This window comes from Phodopus roborovskii, unplaced genomic scaffold (genome assembly GCF_943737965.1).
Source record: "Phodopus roborovskii unplaced genomic scaffold, PHOROB, whole genome shotgun sequence".
Lineage (NCBI taxonomy): Eukaryota > Metazoa > Chordata > Mammalia > Rodentia > Cricetidae > Phodopus > Phodopus roborovskii.
The window spans coordinates 44,324,010-44,347,687 of NW_026126433.1; the positions used below are offsets into that span (position 1 = coordinate 44,324,010).

At 38.7% G+C, this 23,678-nt stretch overlaps 1 protein-coding gene across 1 annotated transcript in view; it reads left to right on the forward strand.

Annotated features, from left to right (window-relative positions):
* Window positions 1–23,678, forward strand: part of Spta1 (spectrin alpha, erythrocytic 1) — a 66,885-nt gene that overhangs the window by 39,632 nt on the left and 3,575 nt on the right. Inside the window, exons 35-48 of the mRNA XM_051186364.1 lie at window positions 45–149; window positions 1,158–1,366; window positions 2,922–3,042; window positions 3,800–3,921; window positions 4,951–5,083; window positions 9,001–9,099; window positions 14,179–14,341; window positions 14,856–14,932; window positions 17,302–17,511; window positions 19,316–19,612; window positions 20,064–20,176; window positions 21,263–21,280; window positions 21,981–22,032; window positions 23,036–23,223. Of these exons, the coding sequence (XP_051042321.1) occupies window positions 45–149; window positions 1,158–1,366; window positions 2,922–3,042; window positions 3,800–3,921; window positions 4,951–5,083; window positions 9,001–9,099; window positions 14,179–14,341; window positions 14,856–14,932; window positions 17,302–17,511; window positions 19,316–19,612; window positions 20,064–20,176; window positions 21,263–21,280; window positions 21,981–22,032; window positions 23,036–23,223 (1,907 nt within the window). The remainder of the gene's footprint in view (window positions 1–44; window positions 150–1,157; window positions 1,367–2,921; window positions 3,043–3,799; window positions 3,922–4,950; window positions 5,084–9,000; window positions 9,100–14,178; window positions 14,342–14,855; window positions 14,933–17,301; window positions 17,512–19,315; window positions 19,613–20,063; window positions 20,177–21,262; window positions 21,281–21,980; window positions 22,033–23,035; window positions 23,224–23,678) is intronic.

Genomic DNA, 23,678 nt, shown 5'->3' on the forward strand with positions numbered 1-23,678 from the left:
TCAGTTTTCACCTAGAATCTGTCCTTCCCTTTTTCTGTTCCCAGGCAGAAGGCTTGTTGGCCATGAAAGATCAGGCCAGGGACTTAACCTCGGCAGGAAACCTACTTAAGAAGCATCAGCTGTTAGAAGCAGAGATGTTGGCTCGAGAGGTAAGAAGTAGTGGAATCTCACTCCTCTGGACAAGGTGGAAATATTCCTGACCTCCTATCTTAGTAGAGTACTCAAGACTGCAGCCTTTAGGTCACTGACCAGCAGCCATTTTCACCCTGTCAAATCCAAGGGATGCAGAACCACTGTGACAGTCATTATCCAATACCACTGAAGTAGCCAAAGCATAGGCTCTAAGTCTCTGGGAAATGGATCCTGAAAGTTATCTTATTATCATTTTACTGATGCATAAACTTATTACTTTCTGAAACTACAAAATTTGAGCTGGTCTTTGAAAGAAAATAGAAGTTAGCATTATAAAAGAAAGTAAAGAAATAAAACCAAATGAGAGAATGCAGTAAGTCTGAAACACGTAAGTAAGTACATATGTAAGTTCTGTGGAGGATTCCAATTGTAGCCTAACCTGGACCAGTAATAAAATTCTAACAGGATTAATGATTAATTGCATACCATATAATTATATGTTTTCCTTAGTAATAAATATACACATTATAAGGTCAAAAAGCCAAAAGTTTCCTTGTTTTGGTGTCTCAGAACTTTGTAATATTTCTCATTACATAAGTATTGGGCTGCACTAAAATGAACACAAGCGTAAAAGGCCATGGACGTGTTGTGTGGTCAGCCCAAGAGTACTGCAAAGGAGGGTACTGTTGAATATTATGATCAGTTGATTAGTAACTGTCAAGTGCAACACTGAAGACAGTTTTGAGTGGGAAAAGCTATTATTCCAGTTGGTGAGAGCAGGAGAGAATATAAGAGGAGGGATAGGTTAACTAAAAATAAATGTAATCTGGAATAAAATAACCATGGTATCTATATTGCTGATGCACCTCTACATTCGTGTGAAACTCTTAACAATGTATATCAAAGTCAGTGTCTTCAAAACCCTTTATTGAACCAAGTCAAGGAAGTAGAACCACTGTTGACTGAAGTCTAGGATTTATATAATGCCATATTCCTCCATTCACTAAGTGTGCTGGATTCTCTAGGACCCTCTCAAAGATCTGAATAATCTGGCCAAGGAGCTGATCTCCAGTGGGACTTTCAACATTGAGCAGATAGAGGAGAAAATGAATGGTGTCAATGAGCGCTTCAAAAATGTCCAAAGTTTGGCAGCTGCACACCATGAGAAACTGAAAGAGACCTATGCCTTATTCCAGTTCTTCCAGGACCTGGATGATGAGGAAGCCTGGATTGAGTATGTATTACCACCTCCCTGGATAAAGCACCAAAAGGGTTCAATTTACTCTGACGTTACTATGTAATTGATTTTTATGTTGATAATTCTTTTAAACCTCTGCCTCAACTGCAAGTTAACATTGGTTTCACTTTTCACCTTCAGTGGATGCAGGCATGAAATCCAGTGCAGAGGGGAAAAGGAAGCCCAGTTAACCCACATCGTGGGAATAAAATTCAGGCACCATAAACATTCATTTTAAATATTGCATTGGATTATATGGCACGGATAGCTGAACCTTTGCAGTTTATGCAGAAGACCACAACATTGCCTTTTTATTTCCTTTTAAGATTTATTTGTTTTTTATTTATATGCACATGAATAGATCTGTGTATGTGTATACTTAAATGAACATGCCTATAGAGACCAGAAGAGAACATAGGCCCCTAGAGCTAGAGTTACAGGTGGTTGGTTGTTGAGCCTCCTCATGTGGGAGTTAGGAACAAGTCCTCTGCAAGAGCAGCAAGTGCCCTTAACTACTGAGTCACATCTCCAGTCCCCAGCCATTCTTTCTATACTTATTATATAATACGTGACACTAAGTAGTCACCTTATCTGTCATAGTCTTATTGCTGATCCCATTCTTTTAACTATGGCTGAGAAATTCTTAACAAGTCCATATTTTTGCCTGCTCCATGGTTACTTTGTTCCTTGTATTTCTCACAGCCAATCTACAGATTTTTATAAGTAACAAACATATTAGATGGAAGCATGGTTTATAAGGTATCAATTCACACCTTTTAAAAGTAGTCATAAAAATACTACAACCTTTTGGTGTTTAAACATTTCAAATAGTTTGTAATGATAAAGATCAAACTCAAGACTTGGTACGAGCAAGGCTAAGCTATATTCCCAGATATTATTATTGATGTAACATAAAAAATAATAAAAATAATATATTTTCATAATTTAAAAAAGGGAACATTAATATATATTCTAACATACCAATGGACAATGTTATGTTATGTTAATTTTTGTTGATATAAATCAAGTTTTCTGAAATTCTCTTCCACTGCTTATTGTTTTGGTGTTGATTCCTGGATCAATAAGGATTTCTATTACTTTGTTAAACACCCTGACCTAAAACAACTTGGATAGGAAAAGGTTAATTTCAACTTGGTTGAACAGCACAGTCCTTCACTGAAGGAAAGCAGGGCAGGAATTCAAACAGGTCACAAACCTGGTAACAGGAGCTGATGGTAGAGACCAAGGAGGTGTGTTGCTTGTTCCTTATAGCACACAGAGAACTGTAACTTTCTACATCCATCAGCAATCAAGAAAATTCTCCAAAGACTTGCCCATGGACCAGCACTGTGGGAACATTTTCTCAACTGAGATTTCCTCTTCCCAGTGACTCTAGTTTGTGTCACATTGACATCAAATTAGCCACCACAGTCCCAAAGTTCATCAGAATCTACCAACTTTTACCACACAGACACTTAGAAAGCTATTGCTCTGAGTTGATCTCAGATATATCTAACCCATTTTTTTGTTCCATTTTGTTTCTGGGTCTCAGGGAGAAGTTGTTACGAGTGAGCTCCCAAGACTATGGGAGGGACCTTCAGAGTGTTCAGAACTTACTGAAAAAACACAAACGCCTAGAGGGAGAGCTGGTAGCACATGAACCTGCTGTCCAGGTAGGAATGGAATGCCAGACCTAAAGAGACAGAAGTAGCTGGGCGGTGGTGACACATGCTTTTAATCCCAGCACTCGGGACACAAAGCAGTGGATCTCTGTGAGTTCCAGATCAGCTTGGTCTACAGAGCAAATACCAGGCCTCAAAGCTACACAGAGAAATTCTGTCTTGAAAAAACAAGGAAGAAAGAGAGAGAGAGAGAGAGAGAGAGAGAGAGAGAGAGAGAGAGAGAAATCACCCAAAAGTACTTCTTCACATCATATCTAGATAAATTGATACAATAAAGTGCAAAGCAGTGTTCAGATGCAGCCATTCCTCATTCAGTTCATGGGAATTCTCTTGTGCAGACTTTGTGTCCTCTGAATAGGAAGTTCCAGACAGGATGCCAAGATCTTTCCTAGAATGATTAATTTTGACACTGATGAACAGTCACTGACATATGGCATGAGGGTTGAAATGCTTGGAAAAGATAACTCTGGTTCCGAACTGGCAGCAGAGTCCCAGGGTCTGTGAATAACCCATAGGCAGAACAAAGGGAGAAGTCTACTGGGTTTCTGGGATGTTTGTCAAAATATTTGGAAAAGCTTAGCATGGAAGATATTTCTGTAGCTTTCTTCATATTACCAGTATCCCAGGACCACCACAAGTCCCAGGAGCACTTAGAAAATCTGACATTGGGAAAGACCAAATCTCTTGTCATGAATTATGACTGACTGAGAGTAGATTATGGAAAAATATAATGTGGAATGTTTTTCAGAATGTGCTGGATACAGCAGAGAGCCTGAAAGACAAGGCTGCTGTAGGAAAAGAAGAGATCCAGGAGCGGCTAGCTCAGTTTGTTCAACATTGGGAAAAGCTCAAAGAGTTGGCCAAGACCAGGTGAGTTGGACAGTAGAAATCTTAATAAGGTTCCTGTGTCTGGAGAATTCGACTGGTGTTTGAAGGTTGCTTATGTTTCAACTCAACATGCTCTACAGACCCTAATCTACTTTATTAATTACCACAGAAGAACTAAGCTTTTCATGAACCTGTCCTCTGGTGGCTATGGGCACACAGTTGTTTCTGGGGAAGAAGAGAAATTTGCCAGAGTTGGAGAGGTTGCTCAGCAGTTAAGGACACTTGATGCTCTTACAGACAACCTAAGTTCAGTTCCCAGAATCCATAATTGGGTGCTTAACAACCATCTGTAACTCCATTTCCAGGGGATCCAGTGGTATCTACTGGTCTCCACTGCCACCAGCATATGCATAGTGACATTCATACTGTCTTATTTACTATTTCTTCTGTTGTCATAAAGCAAAGATACTTGGAGGGGAAAGAGTTTATTTTGGCTTACAGTTCCACATCACATTCCATCACTAAGAGAAGTAGAGGCAGGAACTCAAACAATGCAGAAACCTCGAGGAAGGAGCTGATGCAGAGGCCTGTAGAGATGTTGATTAGTAGCTTGCTTCCCATAGTTATTTCAGCCTGCTTTCTTACAGTACCTTGGACCACTAGTCCAGAATTAGCACTCAGGCAAACACACATACATATAAATTAAAAATAAATATTTTCAAAAGCAAGTTTCTTTTCTGGATTTGCAGTACTTTCATCAGATGAGAGAAAAGATAGTGCTCAACACAGGGAGCCTCTGCATCACTATGGAGTGTTTCTGACCATGAGACTTTTGTTTGAGTGATATTATCTTCATTCATCAAAGTTTCAATACTATTGTAAAATAAAGTCTGAGGGCACTAGTCTCTTCTGTGTCACAGGGGATCAGCACCACTGGCCAATAGTCATGTAGATTGTGTTATTACCCAGTTAAACTGTGGCTGTCTTGAGAACCAGTGGTTTTCTGGGGTGGGATTATGCCACCCCATTGTACACCTTTCTACTCCTGTTGGGCTAACCATATTGTTACAGAGGGGCACAGTTGGAAGAGTCTCTTCAATATCTGCAATTCATGGAGAATGCAGAGGAAGAGGAAGCCTGGCTGAGTGAAAAGGATGCTATGGTCAGCCGGGGGGATTCTGGAGACACACTGGCTGCTACTCAGGTAAAGAAAAGGCAGAATGGGTCAATTGTGTCATATGTTTCATTTAGCTCCTTCCTTGAGAATATGGTTATTTTCACCTGTAAAATTAGAGCCTGTGTCCTAGGTTAGAGAAATGCGGATGCTTCTGTTAATTTTAAATATGAGAAAGCAAGATCTGAGTTATCTAAGTCATGGAGCCAAATGGGAATGAAAGCAGAATTTAGAGCTTAGCCAGTAAGTTGTGTGCATGGAAGACAACATGGTAAAAGACCTTGCCTCACAGGTATGAATCTTTACAAGGTTACAAAGGTTACTATATATATATATACATATATATATATGTATAGATAGATAGATAGATAGGTAGATAGATAGATAGATAGATAGATAGATAGATGGATGGATGGATGGATGGATGGATAGATAGATAGATAGATAGATAGTAACATTTTCAAGATGGTCTTCACAAAGTTCCCCCTCTCAATTTCTCTTCTATAACTGTTACAAATTCTCTCCACCTCAAACTGTTCTTCTTGCTGGTTTGGTTTGTGAGTCTAGCTTTAATGGCTGACCCATCTCTCCAGCCCTCAAACTGATATTCTTAACTCTTTTAACCTTCTCTCTATTTTTAAATAAAACCATTGAGCATTCCTTTTCAATGTTCCTGTCATTTCTCTACTTCCTTATTTCAGTAGTGAGTTAAAGCAGTTTCCCTGGCTGTGCAGAGCTTTGGAGCTTGATGCAATCCTACTTCTCTGTTTGTGGCTCCTGTATCTATGCTTTTGTTGTAAAACACATACAATGATTGCCAAAGCAAGAAGTGTCTTGAAATTTTCTCTCTGTGTGTGTTCTCTTGGGTATAGGGGAGATACTTTTCATTATTATATGTAAGTCTTTAATATATTTGACTTGATTTTTTAAAATATTATTTAAGATAATGAGCTTATCTATTTCTTATGTAAGGTTAGATACAGGATTTCAAGTAACATTTGTTAAAGAGACTACTCTTTCCCCGTGGTATATTTTTGAGACTATTACAGACCAGGTAACTACTTATATATTGTTTTATTTCTGTTCTATGCACTTATGTCTTTCTTCATGGCTGTATCATATTGTTTTCATTGCTACAGTTTTGGACATATTTTTGAAATCATGACACAAGATCTCCAGTTTTATTCTCCTTGTCATGCTTGGGTTGGCTATTGGTAGTATTTACCAGTTCCACCTGAATATATTTGATTTTGTTACTTTTATAAAACCTGTCCTAAGAATTATTATAAGGATTATGCTGCATCTGTAGATCTCTTCATATGATAGTCAGATTTAACAATTTTCATTCTACTAATCCATGAAAAATGGGAAGTTTATTTATTTACTTGCCATGTTTGTAATTTCTTACATCAGTATTATCTAAATTTTAATGTATATCTTTGCAAGTCTGTTGGTTAAATTTTTGATCAAGAATTTGTTTTCTATGAGATTAATATAAGAAACAGTTTTTAGTTTTTCATATAGTTCATTATTAATATATAAAAATGTGATGTTTTAAGTTGCCTTCTTTCTGAAATTTTTTCTATTAGATTTTGTAAGCAGATGTTTCTCTCCTGCCTGCCAGTTCCTGAATAACCATTCATAGGCTTAATATTAATTATAATGTTTGGTCAATGACTCAGGCTTATTATTAACTAAGCTCTTACATAACACATTTCTATTAATCTAAGTATTGCTGCATGGCATGTCTTACCTCATTTTCTACATGTCTTGCTTCCTCAGCAACTGCCTGACTCCACTCTTCTTCTATGTCTCTCCTTGAATATTCTACCTGGCTCTATCCTGTCTTGCCATAAGCCAAAGCAGCTTTAGTTATCAACCAATGAGAGCAACACATTCACAGTATAAAGAAAGATACCACATATCAGGATTTATTTGTTTCAAAGTTTCTACAAAATATAGACTTTTAAACCTATTATATCCTTTGATTTTCAAGCAGACTTTTTTACTTATTCCCTTCCTATTTCGAACATCTTATTCCTTTTTTCCAATTAATTGTATTGGATAATATTCCCATAATTATGATGGATAAAAGTATCACAAGTGCATATTTTTATCTTGTTCCTTATCTTAAAGGGACAGAGTTTTTTTTTAATTTTGAAATAACTATTTGGAAAAATATTAGCTGTGTGATTTTTTTCATATGTGGGATTTTTTGTGTTGAGGTAATAATACTGTTTCAATTTTGTCAAGAATTTTTAAGCTGGAAAAATTGTTGAATTTTTTTCAAGTGCTCTTTTGGAATTGACTGAGATCTGATGTGATTTTTCCTTTCTTCTCTCAATGTAATGTATCCCATTTGTTAATCTGTGTATGTTCTATATTGGCTTCTAAGGAGTAAATTCCACTCATCCTCCTGTAAAAGCCTCTAATTCCCTAGCATGTTCAGTTTGCAAGCATTCTGTTGAGGATTCTACCTCTCAGTTCATCAAAAACATACACAAAATCAAATAGATTCCTGGAAATGTAAAACTACCAGGAGTAAGTCATTAAGAAACCCAAAGTCTGATCAGTCATCAGAAATTAGAAAATTTCAACACAGAAAAAGCCTCTGTCATTCTTCAGGAACATTAGCCTGTAACATCCTTTTATTATGATGTCTTCATCTGACTCTGATAGCCATAAGGCTTTCCTCATAAAAGATTTTGGAAATTGTCCTCTTTTCATCAATTTTTCAGCAGTTTAGAAATGGTTGGCATTATTTATTTGTTTGATTGAATTAGTCAGTGAAGCCATCTGGTCCCAGGATTTGCTGTGCTGAAATTTTCTGATTTCTGACTACTGATCAGACACTGTATTTCTTAATGACTTACTCCTGGTAGGTTCACATTCCCAGGTATCCATCCATCTATTCGATGGTGTACATTTTATTTTCATCTAATTGTTGACAGTTTTGGAGATCTTCCCTCTTTATGTGGCATTAGTTTTTTCCCATTTACATTTTAGTTTCTAGACATATTATTTGGAAATAGAATGTGAAAATGGTGAAGGGACTTTATTTAAAGTAGTATACATGATATACACACTCAATTCAAGGATAACTATTCAGTCTTGCAACATGAATTTCCTTTCAAATCTCCATTAAATTTTTTTTCAGTAGTGATATAAAAACTACAGTGTACCTTATATTATTTGAAAAGGAATAAGTATCTATTCTGATCCATAAGCACCTAATATGTTGAAATTTATTTTCAAATTAGGATTTAGAAAATGTACAGGCATTCTGCTTGTTTAATTAGCTTGAGTTACTATGCTATATAAGAAAAATAAGTATTAATAAAATGCCCAAATGACAAGAGGTAGACAGTGGCAGCAATGGCAATAGAGGTGGTGAGGGCTAGCATAAATACTATTGAGGAAATTTCATAAGAAGATGGATGCAGTGCCCAGGCTCCATCCTCACTTCCCTTTCCATCACATGGTTCCCAGAAATCAGTTTTTAATAAAGGAGGTTTTGGATGCAATTTGATGACATTGTGTTCTCCTTAACTCCTGCCTTTAGGAGGAGTTCTTAGTTCAAGATGTTCTTAATACTCAATATTTTCCCAAAGATGTAGTATTTGTAGAATTGCATGAATCTAAGCATTGAGAAATCCTCATATTTCACACGAATCATTTGATTCCAAAATAAAAAGAAAAGAAAACAATTCTTAGAGCTATGTGGGGAGTGAGAAACAGTAGCCCTGGATTCCTGTCACTCTTTCCAGTGAGATTACCCTGTTTGAACTTGATAAAGCTGTTTCAGAGGAAGTGCAGCCTCATTTAGTTTATTAATTGGGCTGGGCCAGCTCTGTTGAATAACATACTATAGACTTGCATGTAGACTTGCACATGGATTGTGACTGATCATTCTTGAACATTATGGGCTTTCTGATTTCTTCATGCAGAGTTTGCTAAAGAAGCATGAAGCTTTGGAGAATGACTTTGCTGTGCATGAGGCCCGGGTACAAAATGTGTGTGCACAAGGAGAAGATATTCTTAGTAAGGTGAGTTCTCAGTTTGTGGCCTTTTCTTAAAGTGGTTGGTCCAAATTCAGAAACAAGAACAGTGATGAAATTACCTGTAGAAAGTAATAAAATAGAATTTTTTTTTTAAATGACATGTCACTGTGTAGCTCTTGCATGGCTTAGAACTTGAGTGTGTAGACCAGGTTGGCCTCAAACCCACAAAGCTCTGCCTGGCTCTGCCTCTGCTTCCCAAGTGCTAGATTTGAAGACATGTTCAACCATGCTTAGCTCATAACACAGAAATGTATTAACCTCTTGAAAGCAGAGTTTTGTTGTTTTCCCCAGCAATGCATTATTTACTCAACTGGTGTTTTCTGAAAATTATTTTTCTAAGTCCTTAAATGTTCTCCTTTCATATTTCCATAAAAAATACATTGTTGGCCTTTTTTGCCAATCTCCATAAATCTTAAAACTAGTTTTGACTGTTATATTAGTCATTATATTAGGTAGGGTTTGACCGAAAGCAACTTGAGGAGGAAGAGTTTATTTCATTGTATACTTCTAGTTAATAACCCATCACTGAGGGAATTCCAGGGAGTAACTCAAGCAGGCCAGGAACTGGAGGCAGAAACTGAAATAGAGGCCTGGCTTGCTCCCCTTGACTTTCTGAGCTTCTCTTCTTATAACACACATGACAACCTGCCTAAGAGTGGCACAGCCCACAATGACCTGGGCCCTCCCACATCAATCATCAAACAATCAAATGCCCCTACAGACTTATCTACAGGACAATCTGGTTGTGGTATTTTCTCAAGTCAAATCACCTCTTCCCAAATGACTCTAGCTTGTGTCAACGAGACATAAAACTAAGCAGTACATCTATAGCACACCTTAAGAGCCTTAAATTCATTGTCTTCTAGGCCTCTTGAAAAGAGGATCATACAAGAACGTCCTAATAATTTGTGAATCTTTGTTTTGCTTGCATCATCTTTACAAAGCATCATTGACCTCTAAACAGAGATGACCCTGTATCTTCCAGACTTCATAAATAAATCACATTTGAATAAACAAATATGCTATGACCATCCAGATGATAGAATTGAATATCATTGTTGAACACATGTGAGGAATAGAAAAATTACAACAGACCTACAGTATATTAGTTAGGTGTTTAGGTGTTTAGGATAAGAGAATTAGCTTTTTGGTGGGGTGGGGGATCTAAATTGAGAAAATGCCTCCATAAGGTCCAGCTTTTTCTTTTTTTTTAATTTATTATTTTACATGTCGATCCCAGTTTCCTCTCCTTCCCTCCCTCCCTCCCTCTCTCCCACCCTTTTACCCTCTCTGCCCCTTCACATGCACCCTGACCTCCTCCCCTCCCATCCCCCCCACCCCAATTCCACATGTAGGGCAATGCCATCCAGGTGGGGTCATGTAGATCTGTCAGGTACTAGGACTTCTCTCCTGCCTCTATGTTAAGGCACTATTCCGCCAAGAGGGATGTGTTCGCAAGGTCCTTTTGTGCACCAGGGATACATACTGGTTCCACTGTCTGAGGTCCCTTAGACTGCTCAGTACTTCTGGCTGAGACCCATATTCAGAGGGGGCTGAGACAGGCCATGCTGGATTCCCAGGTATCAGTCTGGGGGCCCATTAGCTCCTCTTTGTTCAGGTCAGTTGTCTCTATGTGTTTCTGCAACCTGGTCTTGTCCTCTCCCTCTGCATCTGGATTCTAGTTCGACTCAGTGTTTAGGTATGGGTGTTGGCTTCTGTTTCCAACAGGTATTAGATGAGGGCTCCATGGATAAGTTAGTTGTTGATCTCATTATCTGGGAAGGGCATTTATGGTAGCCTTTCCACGGTAGCTCAAATTGTTAGTTGGCGGCAGTCTTGTAGGTCTCTAGACATTTCTTTAGGTTCAGTTTTATCTTCAAACCAATATTGGCTCCCTCTTTTATGTTCTCTCTCTCTCTCTCTCTCTCTCTCTCTCTCTCTCTCTCTCTCTCTCTCTCTCTCTCCTGTCATCTATTCCTACCCTGACTCAACTCAATCTTCCTAGTCGCACGTGTTTTCCTCTACTCCCCCTCTCTTTCTCCTAATTCTCTCTCCAGTCACTGTTCCCCCCCTTCCGTTGTGCTCTGGGGGACTTGTCCCTTCCCCTTTCTGTGAGGGACTTTATATGAATCTCTTAGAATACACTTTGTATCCTAGTTCCTCTGGTGGTGTGAATTATAGGCTGGTGATCCTTTGATCTAGGTCTAAAATGCATATATGAGCTAGTACATACCATGTTCCTCTTTTTGTGACTGGGTTACCTCATTCAGGATGATTCCTTCAAGTGGCATCCACTTACCTGCGAATTTCAAGATTCCATTTTTTTTCCTGCTGAATAGTATTCCATTGTGTAGATGTGCCACATATTCTTTATGCACTCCTCAATTGAGGGGAATCTAGGTTGCTTCCAGGTTCTTGCTATTACAAATAATGCTGCTATAAACATAGTTAAACACATATCTTTGTTGTGTGGATGTGGATCATTTGGGTATATGCCTAAGAGGGGGATTGCCAGGTCTTCTGTTAAATTAATTCCCATTTTTCTGAGGAACCACCATTCTGATCTCCAAAATGGCTATACAAGTTTGCACTCTCACCAGCAGTGGAGGAGTGTTCCCCTTTCTCCACATCCTCTCCAGCATAAGTTGTCATTGGTATTTCTAATTTTAGCCATTCTGGCAGGAGTAAGATGGTATCTCAAAATTGTTTTGATTTGTATTTCCCTGATAGCTAAGGATGTGGAGCACTTTCTTAAGTGTCTTTCAGCCTTTTTGGTTTCCTCTATTGAGAATTCTTTCTTCAGTTCTATACCCAATTTTTAATAGGGTTGTTTGGTGTTTTGTTAACTAGTTTCTTGAGTTCTCTGTATATTTTGGAAATCAGCCCTTTGTTGGATATAGGATTGGTGAAAATATTTTCCAAGTCTGTGGGCTGCCTTAGGGTCTTGTCCACTGTGTCCTTTGCCTTATAGAAGCTTCTATGTTTGAAGAGGTCCCATTTATTAATTGTTGCTCTCAGAGGCTGTGCTCCTGGATTTATGTTCAGGAAGCGGTCTCCTATGTTGTGTCCTCACTGGTATTGTGAATATATTTGTCCTGCTTTACCCCTGGTTTCTGGTGTAGTTAGATTATCTGTTGCCTATGTCTTTATGGGCATAGTTAACTTCCTTGGGTTGGAGTTTTCCTTCCAATTCTTTCTGTAGGGCTGGACTTGTACATACGTATTGGGAAAATCTGGTTTTGTCATTAAATATCTTGTTTTCTCCATCTATAGTGATTGAGAGTTTTGCTGGGTATAGTAGCCTGGTCTGGCATCTGTGGTCTCTTAGTACTTGTAGAACATCTATCCAGGACCTTCTGGCCTTGAGGATTTCCATGGAGAAGTCAGGTGTAATTTTGATAGGTCTGCCTTTATATGTTACCTGTCCCTTTTCAGTCGCTGCTCTTTATATTCTTCCTTTATTCTGTATGCTAGGTGTTTTGATTATTATATGTCGAGGGGTCTTTTTTCTTTGGTCCAGCCTATTTGGGATTTGGTATGCTTCTTGTACTTCCATGTGCATGTCCTTCTTCATATTGGAAAAGTTTTCTTCGATGATTTTGTTGAATATGTTTTGGCACCTTTGAGCTGGGCTTCCTCACCTTGCTCTATGCCTATTATTCTTAGGTTTGGCCTTTTCACAGAATCCCACATTTCCTGGATGTTTTGTGTTAAGGATTTGTTGGATTTGTGATTTTCTTTGGTTGATTTCCTCTATTTTATCCTCTGCGCCTATGATTCTCTCTTCCATCTCTTGGATTCTGTTGGTTATGCTTGTGTCTGTAGTTCCGGATCTTTTGCCCAATTTTTCTATTTCCAGCATTCCTTCGGTTTGTGTTGCCTTTATTTTCTCTATTTCAGTTTTGAAGTCTTGAACCATTTCCTTCACCTGCTTAATTGTTTTTTCTTGGCTTTCTGTACTTTCTTTACTTTCCTTAAGAAATTTGTTCATTTCTTCCACTTCTTTGTTTGTTTTTTTCTTCCATTTCTTTAAGGGACTTTGTCATATCTTCTTTGAGGGCCTCTATCATTTTTATGATGGTAATTTTTAAGTCGTTCCCTTCTGCTTCATCTGCTTTGTTGTTGTGTTCCATCCTAGTTGGTGTAGAGTCCCTAGATTCTGGTGGTGTCATGCTTGTCTTTCTGTTGTTAGGTGTTTTCTTGTATGGCCGTCTTCCCATAGCTTCTTCCAGTAGGTGTTGGTGGCGCCTCTCCCTCTATCTATGGTACTTCCATGGTGCGCTTATGTGGGTCAGAGGTTCAATTTCTGTTGCTCTGGGTGGTCCAAGCTCTCTAGGAGGTCTCTCCACAGGCAGGTTCCAGGGGATGGGGGTCAGCGATCAGGCTCCAGTAGAAGACTGGCGATAGGGGTCAAAGATACCAAGTCCAGGACTCTGGGTGTTCCTTGTGCCTATAGGCAAATCTAGCCTGGGCCTGGCACTCTCCAGCTGAGGCTTCTTTAGCAGAGGCCCTGCTATGGGGGACAAGGATCCTGCCAGCAGGAACTCAGAGTGGTCCTGGAGAGATAGGCGGATCTCTGGGAGGGGCCTGGAACTCCAGTAAAGGACAGGTGGTGGGGGTCAGAGACCAAGCAGGTGGAAATTACGGGTGGTCCTGCATGGATAGGCAGGTCTCCTGTGTTCAGAGCTGCTCTCAGAAGTTCCCTTGAAGCTGTGTGGACTGTTGGATCCACCCTCTGTCCCAGTGCTCAACCAGAGCGGTGGGACAGTGGGCAGGGTAGGGCACAGGTGGGGTGGGGAGGCTCACGCTGTTGATGGGTGGGGGTGTATCAGAGCTCCAAGAGCGCTCTTGATGGGGACAGGACACAGGAGCTTGGGGATCCTGGGCCAACCCAGGGAGTTCCCGGGGGAGGGTGTGGGGAGGGGCTGCTCGAATTGGGTCCAGACACACCTCTATCCAAGGGCTGGCGCTAGAGGTGAGAATTAGCTTTTACCTGGTGCCAAGAAATCATGTTTCTAGCTCCTCAGCATGTCTGCCTAACTCCTCTCAACCTGGGCATCACAGGAAGAAACTCAAAACAAAGATAAGATTTCCACCAAGATCCAAGTTCTGCATGAAAAGACAACTTCTCTGGCAAAAGCAATAGCTGCTTGGAAGTCACAACTGGACGATGAGTATGCTTTCCAGCAGTTTAACTGGAAGGCTGATGTCGTGGAGTCATGGATAGGTATGAGATGACGGGGCTGTGGTCCTTAATTTGAAGAGTAATAGTTGAAGAACAAACTCTGGATTTTCCTTCACCTCTGGAAGTGAGGTGAAATAATCATTTTTATTCCTTCTACACACAATTACACACACACACACACACACACACACACACACACACACTGTTAGGGAATTAAATGTTATAAACCCACAGAAAGCAGTTGCTAGTGACTGACAAATTCATTATAATATTCAGAAAGGAAAATCCTCCACAAAATATCATAGGAAACACACTATAGTGTGTGTTGTATGTAATTCATGTTCAGTCTTCAACTTTCCTTCATTCCATGATTCAATGTTTCTTTTGCACTTAGTAGTCTCAGTCAGTTTTATTCTGACTAAGGACAGAAAACCATCCACTCTTCCCACTGCTTGTATATTCCACAGAGTTACCTGTTCTGAGAATCAGGAAGCTTTCTCACTGATTACTACAAATAATCATCAAATATTCCCTCCTGACTTCTCTTGTTTTCTAGGTGAAAAGGAAGCAAGTCTAAAGACCAAGATCAACGGAGCAGACCTCACTGCCTTCCTCAGGCTCCTAGCAAAGCATGTGAGTGAAGGATGCCATGTCAAATGGGACCAGCCAATTTTATAATCTAATTTTCCAATAATGTATACTCTGTGTGCGTGCGTGTGTTTGTGCGTGTGACAGAGACAGTCTGTCTGTCTGTCTGTCTGTCTCCTCGCCTCCAGGCCCCTTCCATGCTATTACCTGTTTTGTTTTTGTCATCTTCAATTTTCAATTTTTCTCTACTTGTACTTGTGCACCCTTACCAATCCTTGTAATTGGTCCATTTTGTTATTATGAATCGTAGAGCTGAGGTGATGTCTCAATGGTAAAGTGCTTACTACACAAACATGAGGACCTGAGTTCAGATCCAGCACCAGCTCTAGGAGGCAGAGGAAAGATCTTGGGAATTTATGCATCTGCATTCAACAAGCAAATACTGTCTCAAAAGAGAAGATGTAGAGAAATGAGGAAGACACCTGATGCCATCCTCTAGCCTCTCTGCATGTACACAGACACACACATATAAACACACAGACAGAAAACAGAACTTTGACCTTCCAATAAGTGCACAGGTAGCTTGTTTTTAAAAGAGTATTTCATTCATAGCATAATGCTGTTAGTTCAAACAGTTAAGAAATGACAAGGTCACTGACAACTGAGAAGTGCATGGGAGGAAAGATGAGGCCATAAAGGAAGTGGAAAAGAAGAATCTCTCCTAAGGACATTTGTTCAAGTGACCTAAGGACCTCTTGTTTGGTCTCCTAAAGAACCCACAGTATCGTCATTGCAAAGTGGGTGAAGCATTTCACATGGGTGTCTTACAAATATTATACATTTGTATACCATGCTACTTTGTAATTTGTTGATTTTTGTTGAAAAGCTGAATCTGTTTACATTTAAGGTAATTAAATCATGAATTTCATTTGAAGCTTTACCACATGCTCCAGCAAAGCCTCTACATTTTGGTCATGAATTAAGAAACTACAAAATATATACTGTATGTGAGGTCGTGCACCCCTCATTTGCTTTTTCCTAAGTATTGTCAGTAGAGCCTGTGCTTTGTAGGTCCTGAAGTCAACTCTCTGACACCATAAGGAATCATGCCTAGCATCTGAAGCTCTTTGTGCTATTTCTGCTTGACTCCTAGGACACTACCTGCTCATATTTGGAATCTAAATTGCCTTGAAATTAAAATACAAGAGAATAGTGACTTTGCATAGCTTCTGCAAAACTGGATGCCCCAGTTCCCCAGAGCAGCTATTTCTGTCTTTTGAACTGCATGTGATTGCCAATGCTATCCTATGAATGTCTTGCCCTGCTCAGGTTGTTCTTAGGAGGGAAGTGTGCAGTGAATATTTGTTACTGCAATAGTCTTCCTTTCAGGCACTGTAGCTACTTCAGTTGCATTCTGATTCCATTCAAACAATAAATGTTTTGATCACTTTAAAGTTGTCTGGAGAGATGTCTCAGTGGGTAAGAGTACTGACTATCCTTCCAGACTACCAGGGTTTGATTGCAAGCACCCACATGACAGTAACAACTGTCTGAAATTCCAGTTGAAAAAGACCTAATGTCTTCTTCAGGTCTCCCATAGGCATACATGCAGATAAAACACCACACATATAAATAATGAAATAGGTAAAATCAATTTTTTAATGGTCCTCAAAAAGGGAATTAGTATAATGTGCTGGGTTTTGATCCCAGCACTCAGCAGAGGCAGCGGCAGAAACAGTCAGTGGCAGGCAGATGAAGGCACATCTCTATGACTTCAACGCCAGCCTGATCTATATAGTGATCTCTAGGCCAATGAGTGCTACATAGTGGGAATTTGTATTAAAAAAGAGATGGACAAGAAGAGGAAGAGGAGGAGGAAGATAGTACCATTCTGATGCAAGTCACTTTGTTAAAGATGACTTAACATTCCTGACATTTGTGACTTTGATATTAACATTTCTGCAAAAATTTAATTTCTATAACCAGCATGTACAGAGCTTTTGTAAGTTTGTTGTATCCAAGGCCCCTAACAGTGCACTGCCTTTAATTAAAGCATAAAAATGTAAGAAATTCTTAGAAAGTATGTGTGCTATAAGAAGGATTTCATTGTAATTGTAAATATTTGAAATATCATATCGTGTTCCATCCCCCTGGCAATTTTCCCTTAATATATGATCTGTAAAATATACATGCACTAGTACTTAACCATAATTCCAAGCTCAGATGTTTATTCAAATCTCTAAATTACGTTTTATTCTCCTCAGGCAACATTCTAACCATTTTTTTAAACATACCCTGTCATGTTAGCAATTGTCATTAACCATCATAAGTAAGAGTCTGCTTGGGCACAGACATGAGTGGTCCTTCAGATGCTTCACTCTGCCTGTTCATTGCTTCTCTTTCACTCATCTAAGGACACACTGGATGCCAGTCTTCGGAGCTTTGAGCAAGAACGACTTTCTGAAATCACTGCCCTGAAGGACCAGCTGGTGGCTGCTGAGCACAGCCAAAGCAAAGCCATTGAGGAGCGGCATACAGCCTTGCTGAGGCTCTGGGAACAACTCCTGGAGGCCTCTGCAGCTCACAGGCAGAAGCTGCAAGAGAAGCAGCTTCCTCTACAGAAGGTAAGAAAGAAAGGAAGGGGGAAAAAACAGAGTAACGCAAAGAGTACCATCAGGCCTCAATTATCTCACTATTCGTCAGAGAATTCAGACACAGTAACTAGAAACTCAATTAGAAAACTTTACAGACATTTCAGGACAGAGAAAAAGATCAACAAAGCATTCTCATTGAGAGAAAAGAAATTCATTTTCTTAGAACAGATAGAAGGTCTTTTGTTTTGTTTTCAATGGATTAAGAAATTTTATATTTGACTAAAGTATTCTTTCCAATGGTAGCTTCTGAGACATATTACATGACGATCATAAAACATATCAAGAACAAAAAGAAGTCAATCTAAATGTGGTTTGCATGCTGAAAATCCCAGATTTCTGACTCAGGCAGAAGCAAAAGGATCAAGACTTCTAGGCCAGACTGGACTTCATAACAAGATTCTGTAGAAGAAACTAAAGACTGGTAGTGTGTCCCAGTGTGTAAGTCAGTAGTAGGACACTAGCCTAGAATGCACAAGGCCCTGGGTTTGAACTTTAGCACCACACAAAAACTGATTCAGAATGGTCAATGTTGTTACTGTTTCTAGACTAGAGAACAACTAGAGACAATAATGTAAGGCATTGAATTAAAGAAACACATAGTGTCTTGGCTCCTAATTTATACTCTATTAAAGGATATAGACACAGCAGAAATAAATCTCAAGTAAAAAATTATTAAGCAATTATATTGGCAGTTTTCTGTGCATATATACATTCACCATAGAAAGTTACTTGACTTTCTTGTTCTGTTTCCCTTAATCTTAAATGGCAAATCATTTATTTTAAATTTTTATTATAAGTATTCAATCAATCCATAACACTTTTAATGTTACATGAAGTGGTCTGTAGATTGTGTGTCCATCTTGTTTGTTTTCTTTGTGTTGATTTATTTTAGCACATGAATTACTGAAATTAGTATAGGATAGTCATCCTCTCTAGATGAAGTTTCTTCTGTTTTAAATTAGAAGAGAGAAACTTTATTTTCATAATTACTCAAACAAATCATGTGGACAATTCAATCAGTTGAGTTAAAAAATCTGGTGCATTTTTGATGTTGAATAATTCCTTATCTCTTATTGTTTGGAACTGCTATGATTTTCTGTCTCCCAGTTGTGTAAGTTCAGAGTACTTTGAACATGTGGGTAGCTCTGCACAGCAATGTAGGAGCATGCAGTTCATGCACAGGGTAGAGGTCAATGTGTAGAAGATGGGTTTAATCCATGACTTTGAAAGCTTCATATAGGCATCAAATGAGATTACAACAAGGTTTAGAAAGGAAGGTAGGAAAATGACTTGATGTAGTCAAAGAATTATAATGTTATGCTATCTACAAAAGCTAAAGGAAAGAAAGGGAGTAAGCAAAAGACAGAACAGAGTTTACATCAGTCATTTTCTTAGATACTCATTTAACACTTGTTTCTGAGTGTTTCCTGTGCCGGGTAGGACTGCAGTACAGAATTTTGAATAAAAAACAATGTGATTGAAAACCCATTGCCACTCTTATTATAATGGAGATGAAATAACATTGTGGGCCAGTCACAATTTTCATCTGTAGATGGTGAGGAGCTTGAGGAATTGCAGACAATGAGAAAAGGCTAAAACATGACAGTTCCTCTACCTTACATTCATCCCACCAAATCACAGCATCCCTGCTAATTTTAGTCTCAACAGTTCAGATTGCTGCTCTGCAAATATTTGAAGATACTATTTTTGTTCTGAATATTCTATTCTCCTATGGAAAGTTATCAGAAGCAATGAGGGTATCTTTTCTTTGCAGGCTGAGGAGCTATTCATGGAGTTTGCACACAAGGCTTCAGCCTTCAACAACTGGTGTGAGAATGCTGAAGAGGACTTGTCAGAGCCTGTGCACTGTGTCTCCCTGAATGAGATCAGGCAACTGCAGAAGGAACATGAGGCTTTCTTAGCCTCTCTAGCTGGGGCTCAAGAAGACTTCAACCATTTATTGGAGCTAGACCAGCAGATTAAAGCCTTAAATGAGCCATGCAGTCCTTATACCTGGTTAACAGTAGAGGTGCTGGGCAGGATCTGGAAACATCTGCCTGACATCATCAAGGTATCTTGGGAGTTTGGGGCAGGGCAACCCAACATGTGGTATAGGAAGCATGACCAGTGAACCCATGTGAAAGTTGGAGGTGTTAGGGGAAAAAAGGGAATGCTGTCATTAATTAGGCTGTGACAGAAGTCAAGAACCAAAACTATCTAAGGAAAATTGGAAAACTTGTATCTCTGTGTCACAGTAGGAATCTCTTGTGGTTTGTTGTCATGTGGTTTGTGGGAAATTGAAAAATGAAGGAAGCAAAAGAAGATGAGTCATAGATAGATGATGTATAAATAGATGATTAGATAGATAGACAGACAGACAGACATATATTGATGTCTACGTGTACCTGTGGAAGAGAGGTTAGCTTTGGAATAGAGATGTTCACCTATACCTACAAAATGGTTCTTTTATGATAAACGAAGTGTTTCCTTGTGAATCAGCACTGCTCTTTGTTGCTTTGTAGGAAAGGGAGCAGGAGTTAAAGAAAGAAGAAGCTAGGCAGATCAAGAACTTTGAAATGTGCCAGGAGTTTGAGCAGAGTGCCAGTGCCTTCCTTCAGTGGATCCAGGAGACCAGGTATGATGTGCTTTCTTCAAACTAAGACCCCTTTGCTTTACATAGGGGTGATATAAGTAGCTGAAGGAGGTATTATATACTCTGTCCCCATCACCGTATTTTGACTCTGCTTTATATTTGTATTTAACTACATCCACAATTCCATGTTATGTACATTATTCTCACCCACCCTTTTTATTTTCCTCTTGATACTCATACTTCCCCTCCTATTGTGTATACTCACACTTCAAAACAATAGTTCTGTGACTGCATGCCACATTGCACTTTATAACGTACTTCAAGAGCCATTATCGTTCTTAACTGTCAGAGCAACCTTGAAAAGTGCAGAGTGTATCTTATTACCTCTGCTTTCAAGTGTGGAAAGTTCAAGTGGATAAATTGTTTTTCTCAAGGTCACATATGTATTTATTGACATGACCAAAAACAGAACCTACTGTGAGCACCTAATACAAAGCCATTATGTTACCTGCCAACTAAAGCCATAATGAGAATGAAGTAGTATAATAGAGCCTAATTTCATTTACTGTATGCAAGATGTATGTGAAGATAATGTATATTTCATCTTCTGAGTAAATGACCTGGAAAAGAGGATTCATAAAAAAGTGTAATATGTTAGAATAAATGGCCAATGTATGAAGATTATGCCCATTAGGTAGGTCACTAATGCGATATTTTGAGGTTTAGTGTTGGCTACATAATCCATAATTAATGCTTCTATGCTAAACAAAAATAAAAAAATTGGATTTTAACTAAGAACGTACAACTGGCTGAGGCCATATGATTAATGTAGTGTCCTTTGTCCCTGGCCTTGTTTCCTTTATGTTACCCCATAGTATGTGCTGAAAAATTAGCATACTGACTTCTATGAGTGCCCCTTGTCCCAAAGGAAGGAACTTTACGAAGTCTCTGAGTTTCCCAGAGTACCAGAGGCTTTGGAAGCACCATGGGGATGTATGGATTCCTATTTTGTGACCAAAATAGACTTGAAATGTTTCATCAATGGGAAGAAAATGGATTCATTATTTGTGCTAACATATGTTTTCCTTTTTTTCTCTCATGATTCCTGTTCCGGTCCATCATGTACAGGGCTTATTTTCTGGATGGGTCAGTATTTTCCATAATTATCTTTGTGTTCTTAATTGCCCTGGAATAACTGGTTAGGGAAACTTTGGGGCTGAGGTATCCTATCTCATCATAATCTGGTAGTTCCTAATTAAAGATGTGGAGAAAGAAATAAAACTCGTTTCCTTCTAACTCACAGTAGGTGGTACCTCTCTCACATATATTAAATGCATAGAATAAAACCTTCATATCCAATGAGAACTATATCTATATGTTCAACCAACTATGGACTAAAAATACTGTATTTCTACTGAATATATAAACATTATTTTTTGTTATCATTCTCTTTGAAGTACCTAGCAACTATTTAATTTGTATTAGGTATCATAAGCAATATAGATTATATGCACATACTGCACGTCATTTTTCCAATTTGTAACTGCAACATCCATTATATTGGTAACCATAGGGACTACATTAGAGTGTAGAACTAAGAAAGCCTTATGACACCATCTTCTAGATACAGGGGAGCTAGGGCTGGTTTTAATTTCCTTTTCATCTATGTAGAATGATTGACAGAAAGAATGACTGTTTATTAAAATTTGGCTTCATGAAACTTTATTTTATGGAGTCTACATAACTTGAAAGAGAAACAATGAACCACAGAGGCTTTCAGCTAATGGGACTGTGAAATATGGATTTCTGTTATAACAAAGAATGTTTGCTTTTGATTCTTAATTAGATCATTGCTCAAGGAAACAGGAACTCTGGAATCCCAACTCGAAGCAAATAAAGTGAGTAAAGTTTGTTCAGTAGCTGAAGACACTGCTTGAATTTTAAAAAGCACAGGAGAAACCATACAGAAGCAACCTGGCAGTATTTTAGATAGAGGTTATCTAAAGTCAAGAAACCACAGTTGTAGATCTATTTGGATGTCAACTTGCAAATTTTTTTTTGACTATGGACTATCACATCACTGATATAGGCCTCAGTTTAATTAAATCTTTGAGTGTCAATTTCTGCAACAACACAACTGATCTACTTAAAGATTTCTGATGTACCTAACTAAAAGAACAGATATACATGTTCCTAGCCTATAACCTAGAGCATCAGTACATTTCTGTTATTTGATGAAGCCAGATGATATAACTGAATGTAAATCTTCTCCTTTCAACTGAGGGTAGCATGAGTTAGAAGAGTATTTCTGAGTCTTTTATGCTTTATTGCCTCTTTGTAGAATTTTAAAAAAAATTAGATAAATGTAAATTTTTCTTAATTGGAGAAGAATAATTTGTCATGTAAAGCTGATCTGCTTTATAACATTGAAGTTTTCACCCACCCCTCAGAGCCACTTTGCCCTTTGACTTCTCAGTGAACAGTTCCCCCTTATTAGAATGCTTTGGGAAAATGTAGAAAATTTGAATTACATAATATGTTTAGATGGCAACAGCAGCCCATCATCCCTGATGATGAAGGAGTCCAAGAAGTGGACACACTAAGGGTATTGGATGAGCCAGAAAGCTCAGCTCCAGTAAATGATGGAGATAATCTACAGTGTGATGACTAGAGCTAGTGGTGTCTGAGTTCCAGGGTGAGAGACATCATCTCTTATAGACTTCCTACTGTTTTACAAAGGGATGATTGTGGAAATGAAGTAGTTTTCTTGAGTTCATGTTTCATAGAGAATAAGAAGACATTTGAAAATGAATAAATTGGGAAAATTCAGCCTTGTCTCCTCTACCTTTTAGGTTGTAACTGGTGGCTTGATTGAGTGCCTCTCTTCTTTTCTATTTCCAGAGGAAGCAAAAAGAGATACAGGCAATGAAACGGCATCTGACTAAGATTGAAGACCTGGGGGAAAGCATGGAAGAGGCTCTGATCCTTGACATTAAATACAGCACCATTGGACTGGCCCAGCAGTGGGATCAGCTGCACCAGTTGGGGATGCGAATGCAACACAATCTGGAGCAACAGATCCAGGCCAAGTAATGGTGGTTTGAACCTAGGGCAGCCAGAGGGGCAGGTGGAGTTAGATGATGCAGCTTAACTAGGCTGGACTTAAGACACTTGATAAAGGGATTCTTCAGAGATGCTAAGGTTACCTACCAATATTCTCTCTTTTCTGTTTCACAACTGGGGTATTTCTCCTTATACCAGGGTCTACTATGAAGATGTATTCCTCCTGTGTGTATAAACATCATCCTTCTAGACACATGAGTCCTCAAGCCAGTTTTCAGGGACCCTTTAACATTTTATGATCTTTCAGAAACCACTCCCTTTTATAAAATTCTGTTGAAGGTACAATATCTAGAATGAAAGGTTCAAATTTTGGACTAATGGGGCATAAGTGAAGAAATTGATCTTCCCTAGATAAATTAAACCTATCACAGCAACTTTCCATCTCAATAGTTGCTGTATTTTTTTGTACTTTAGAAATTGA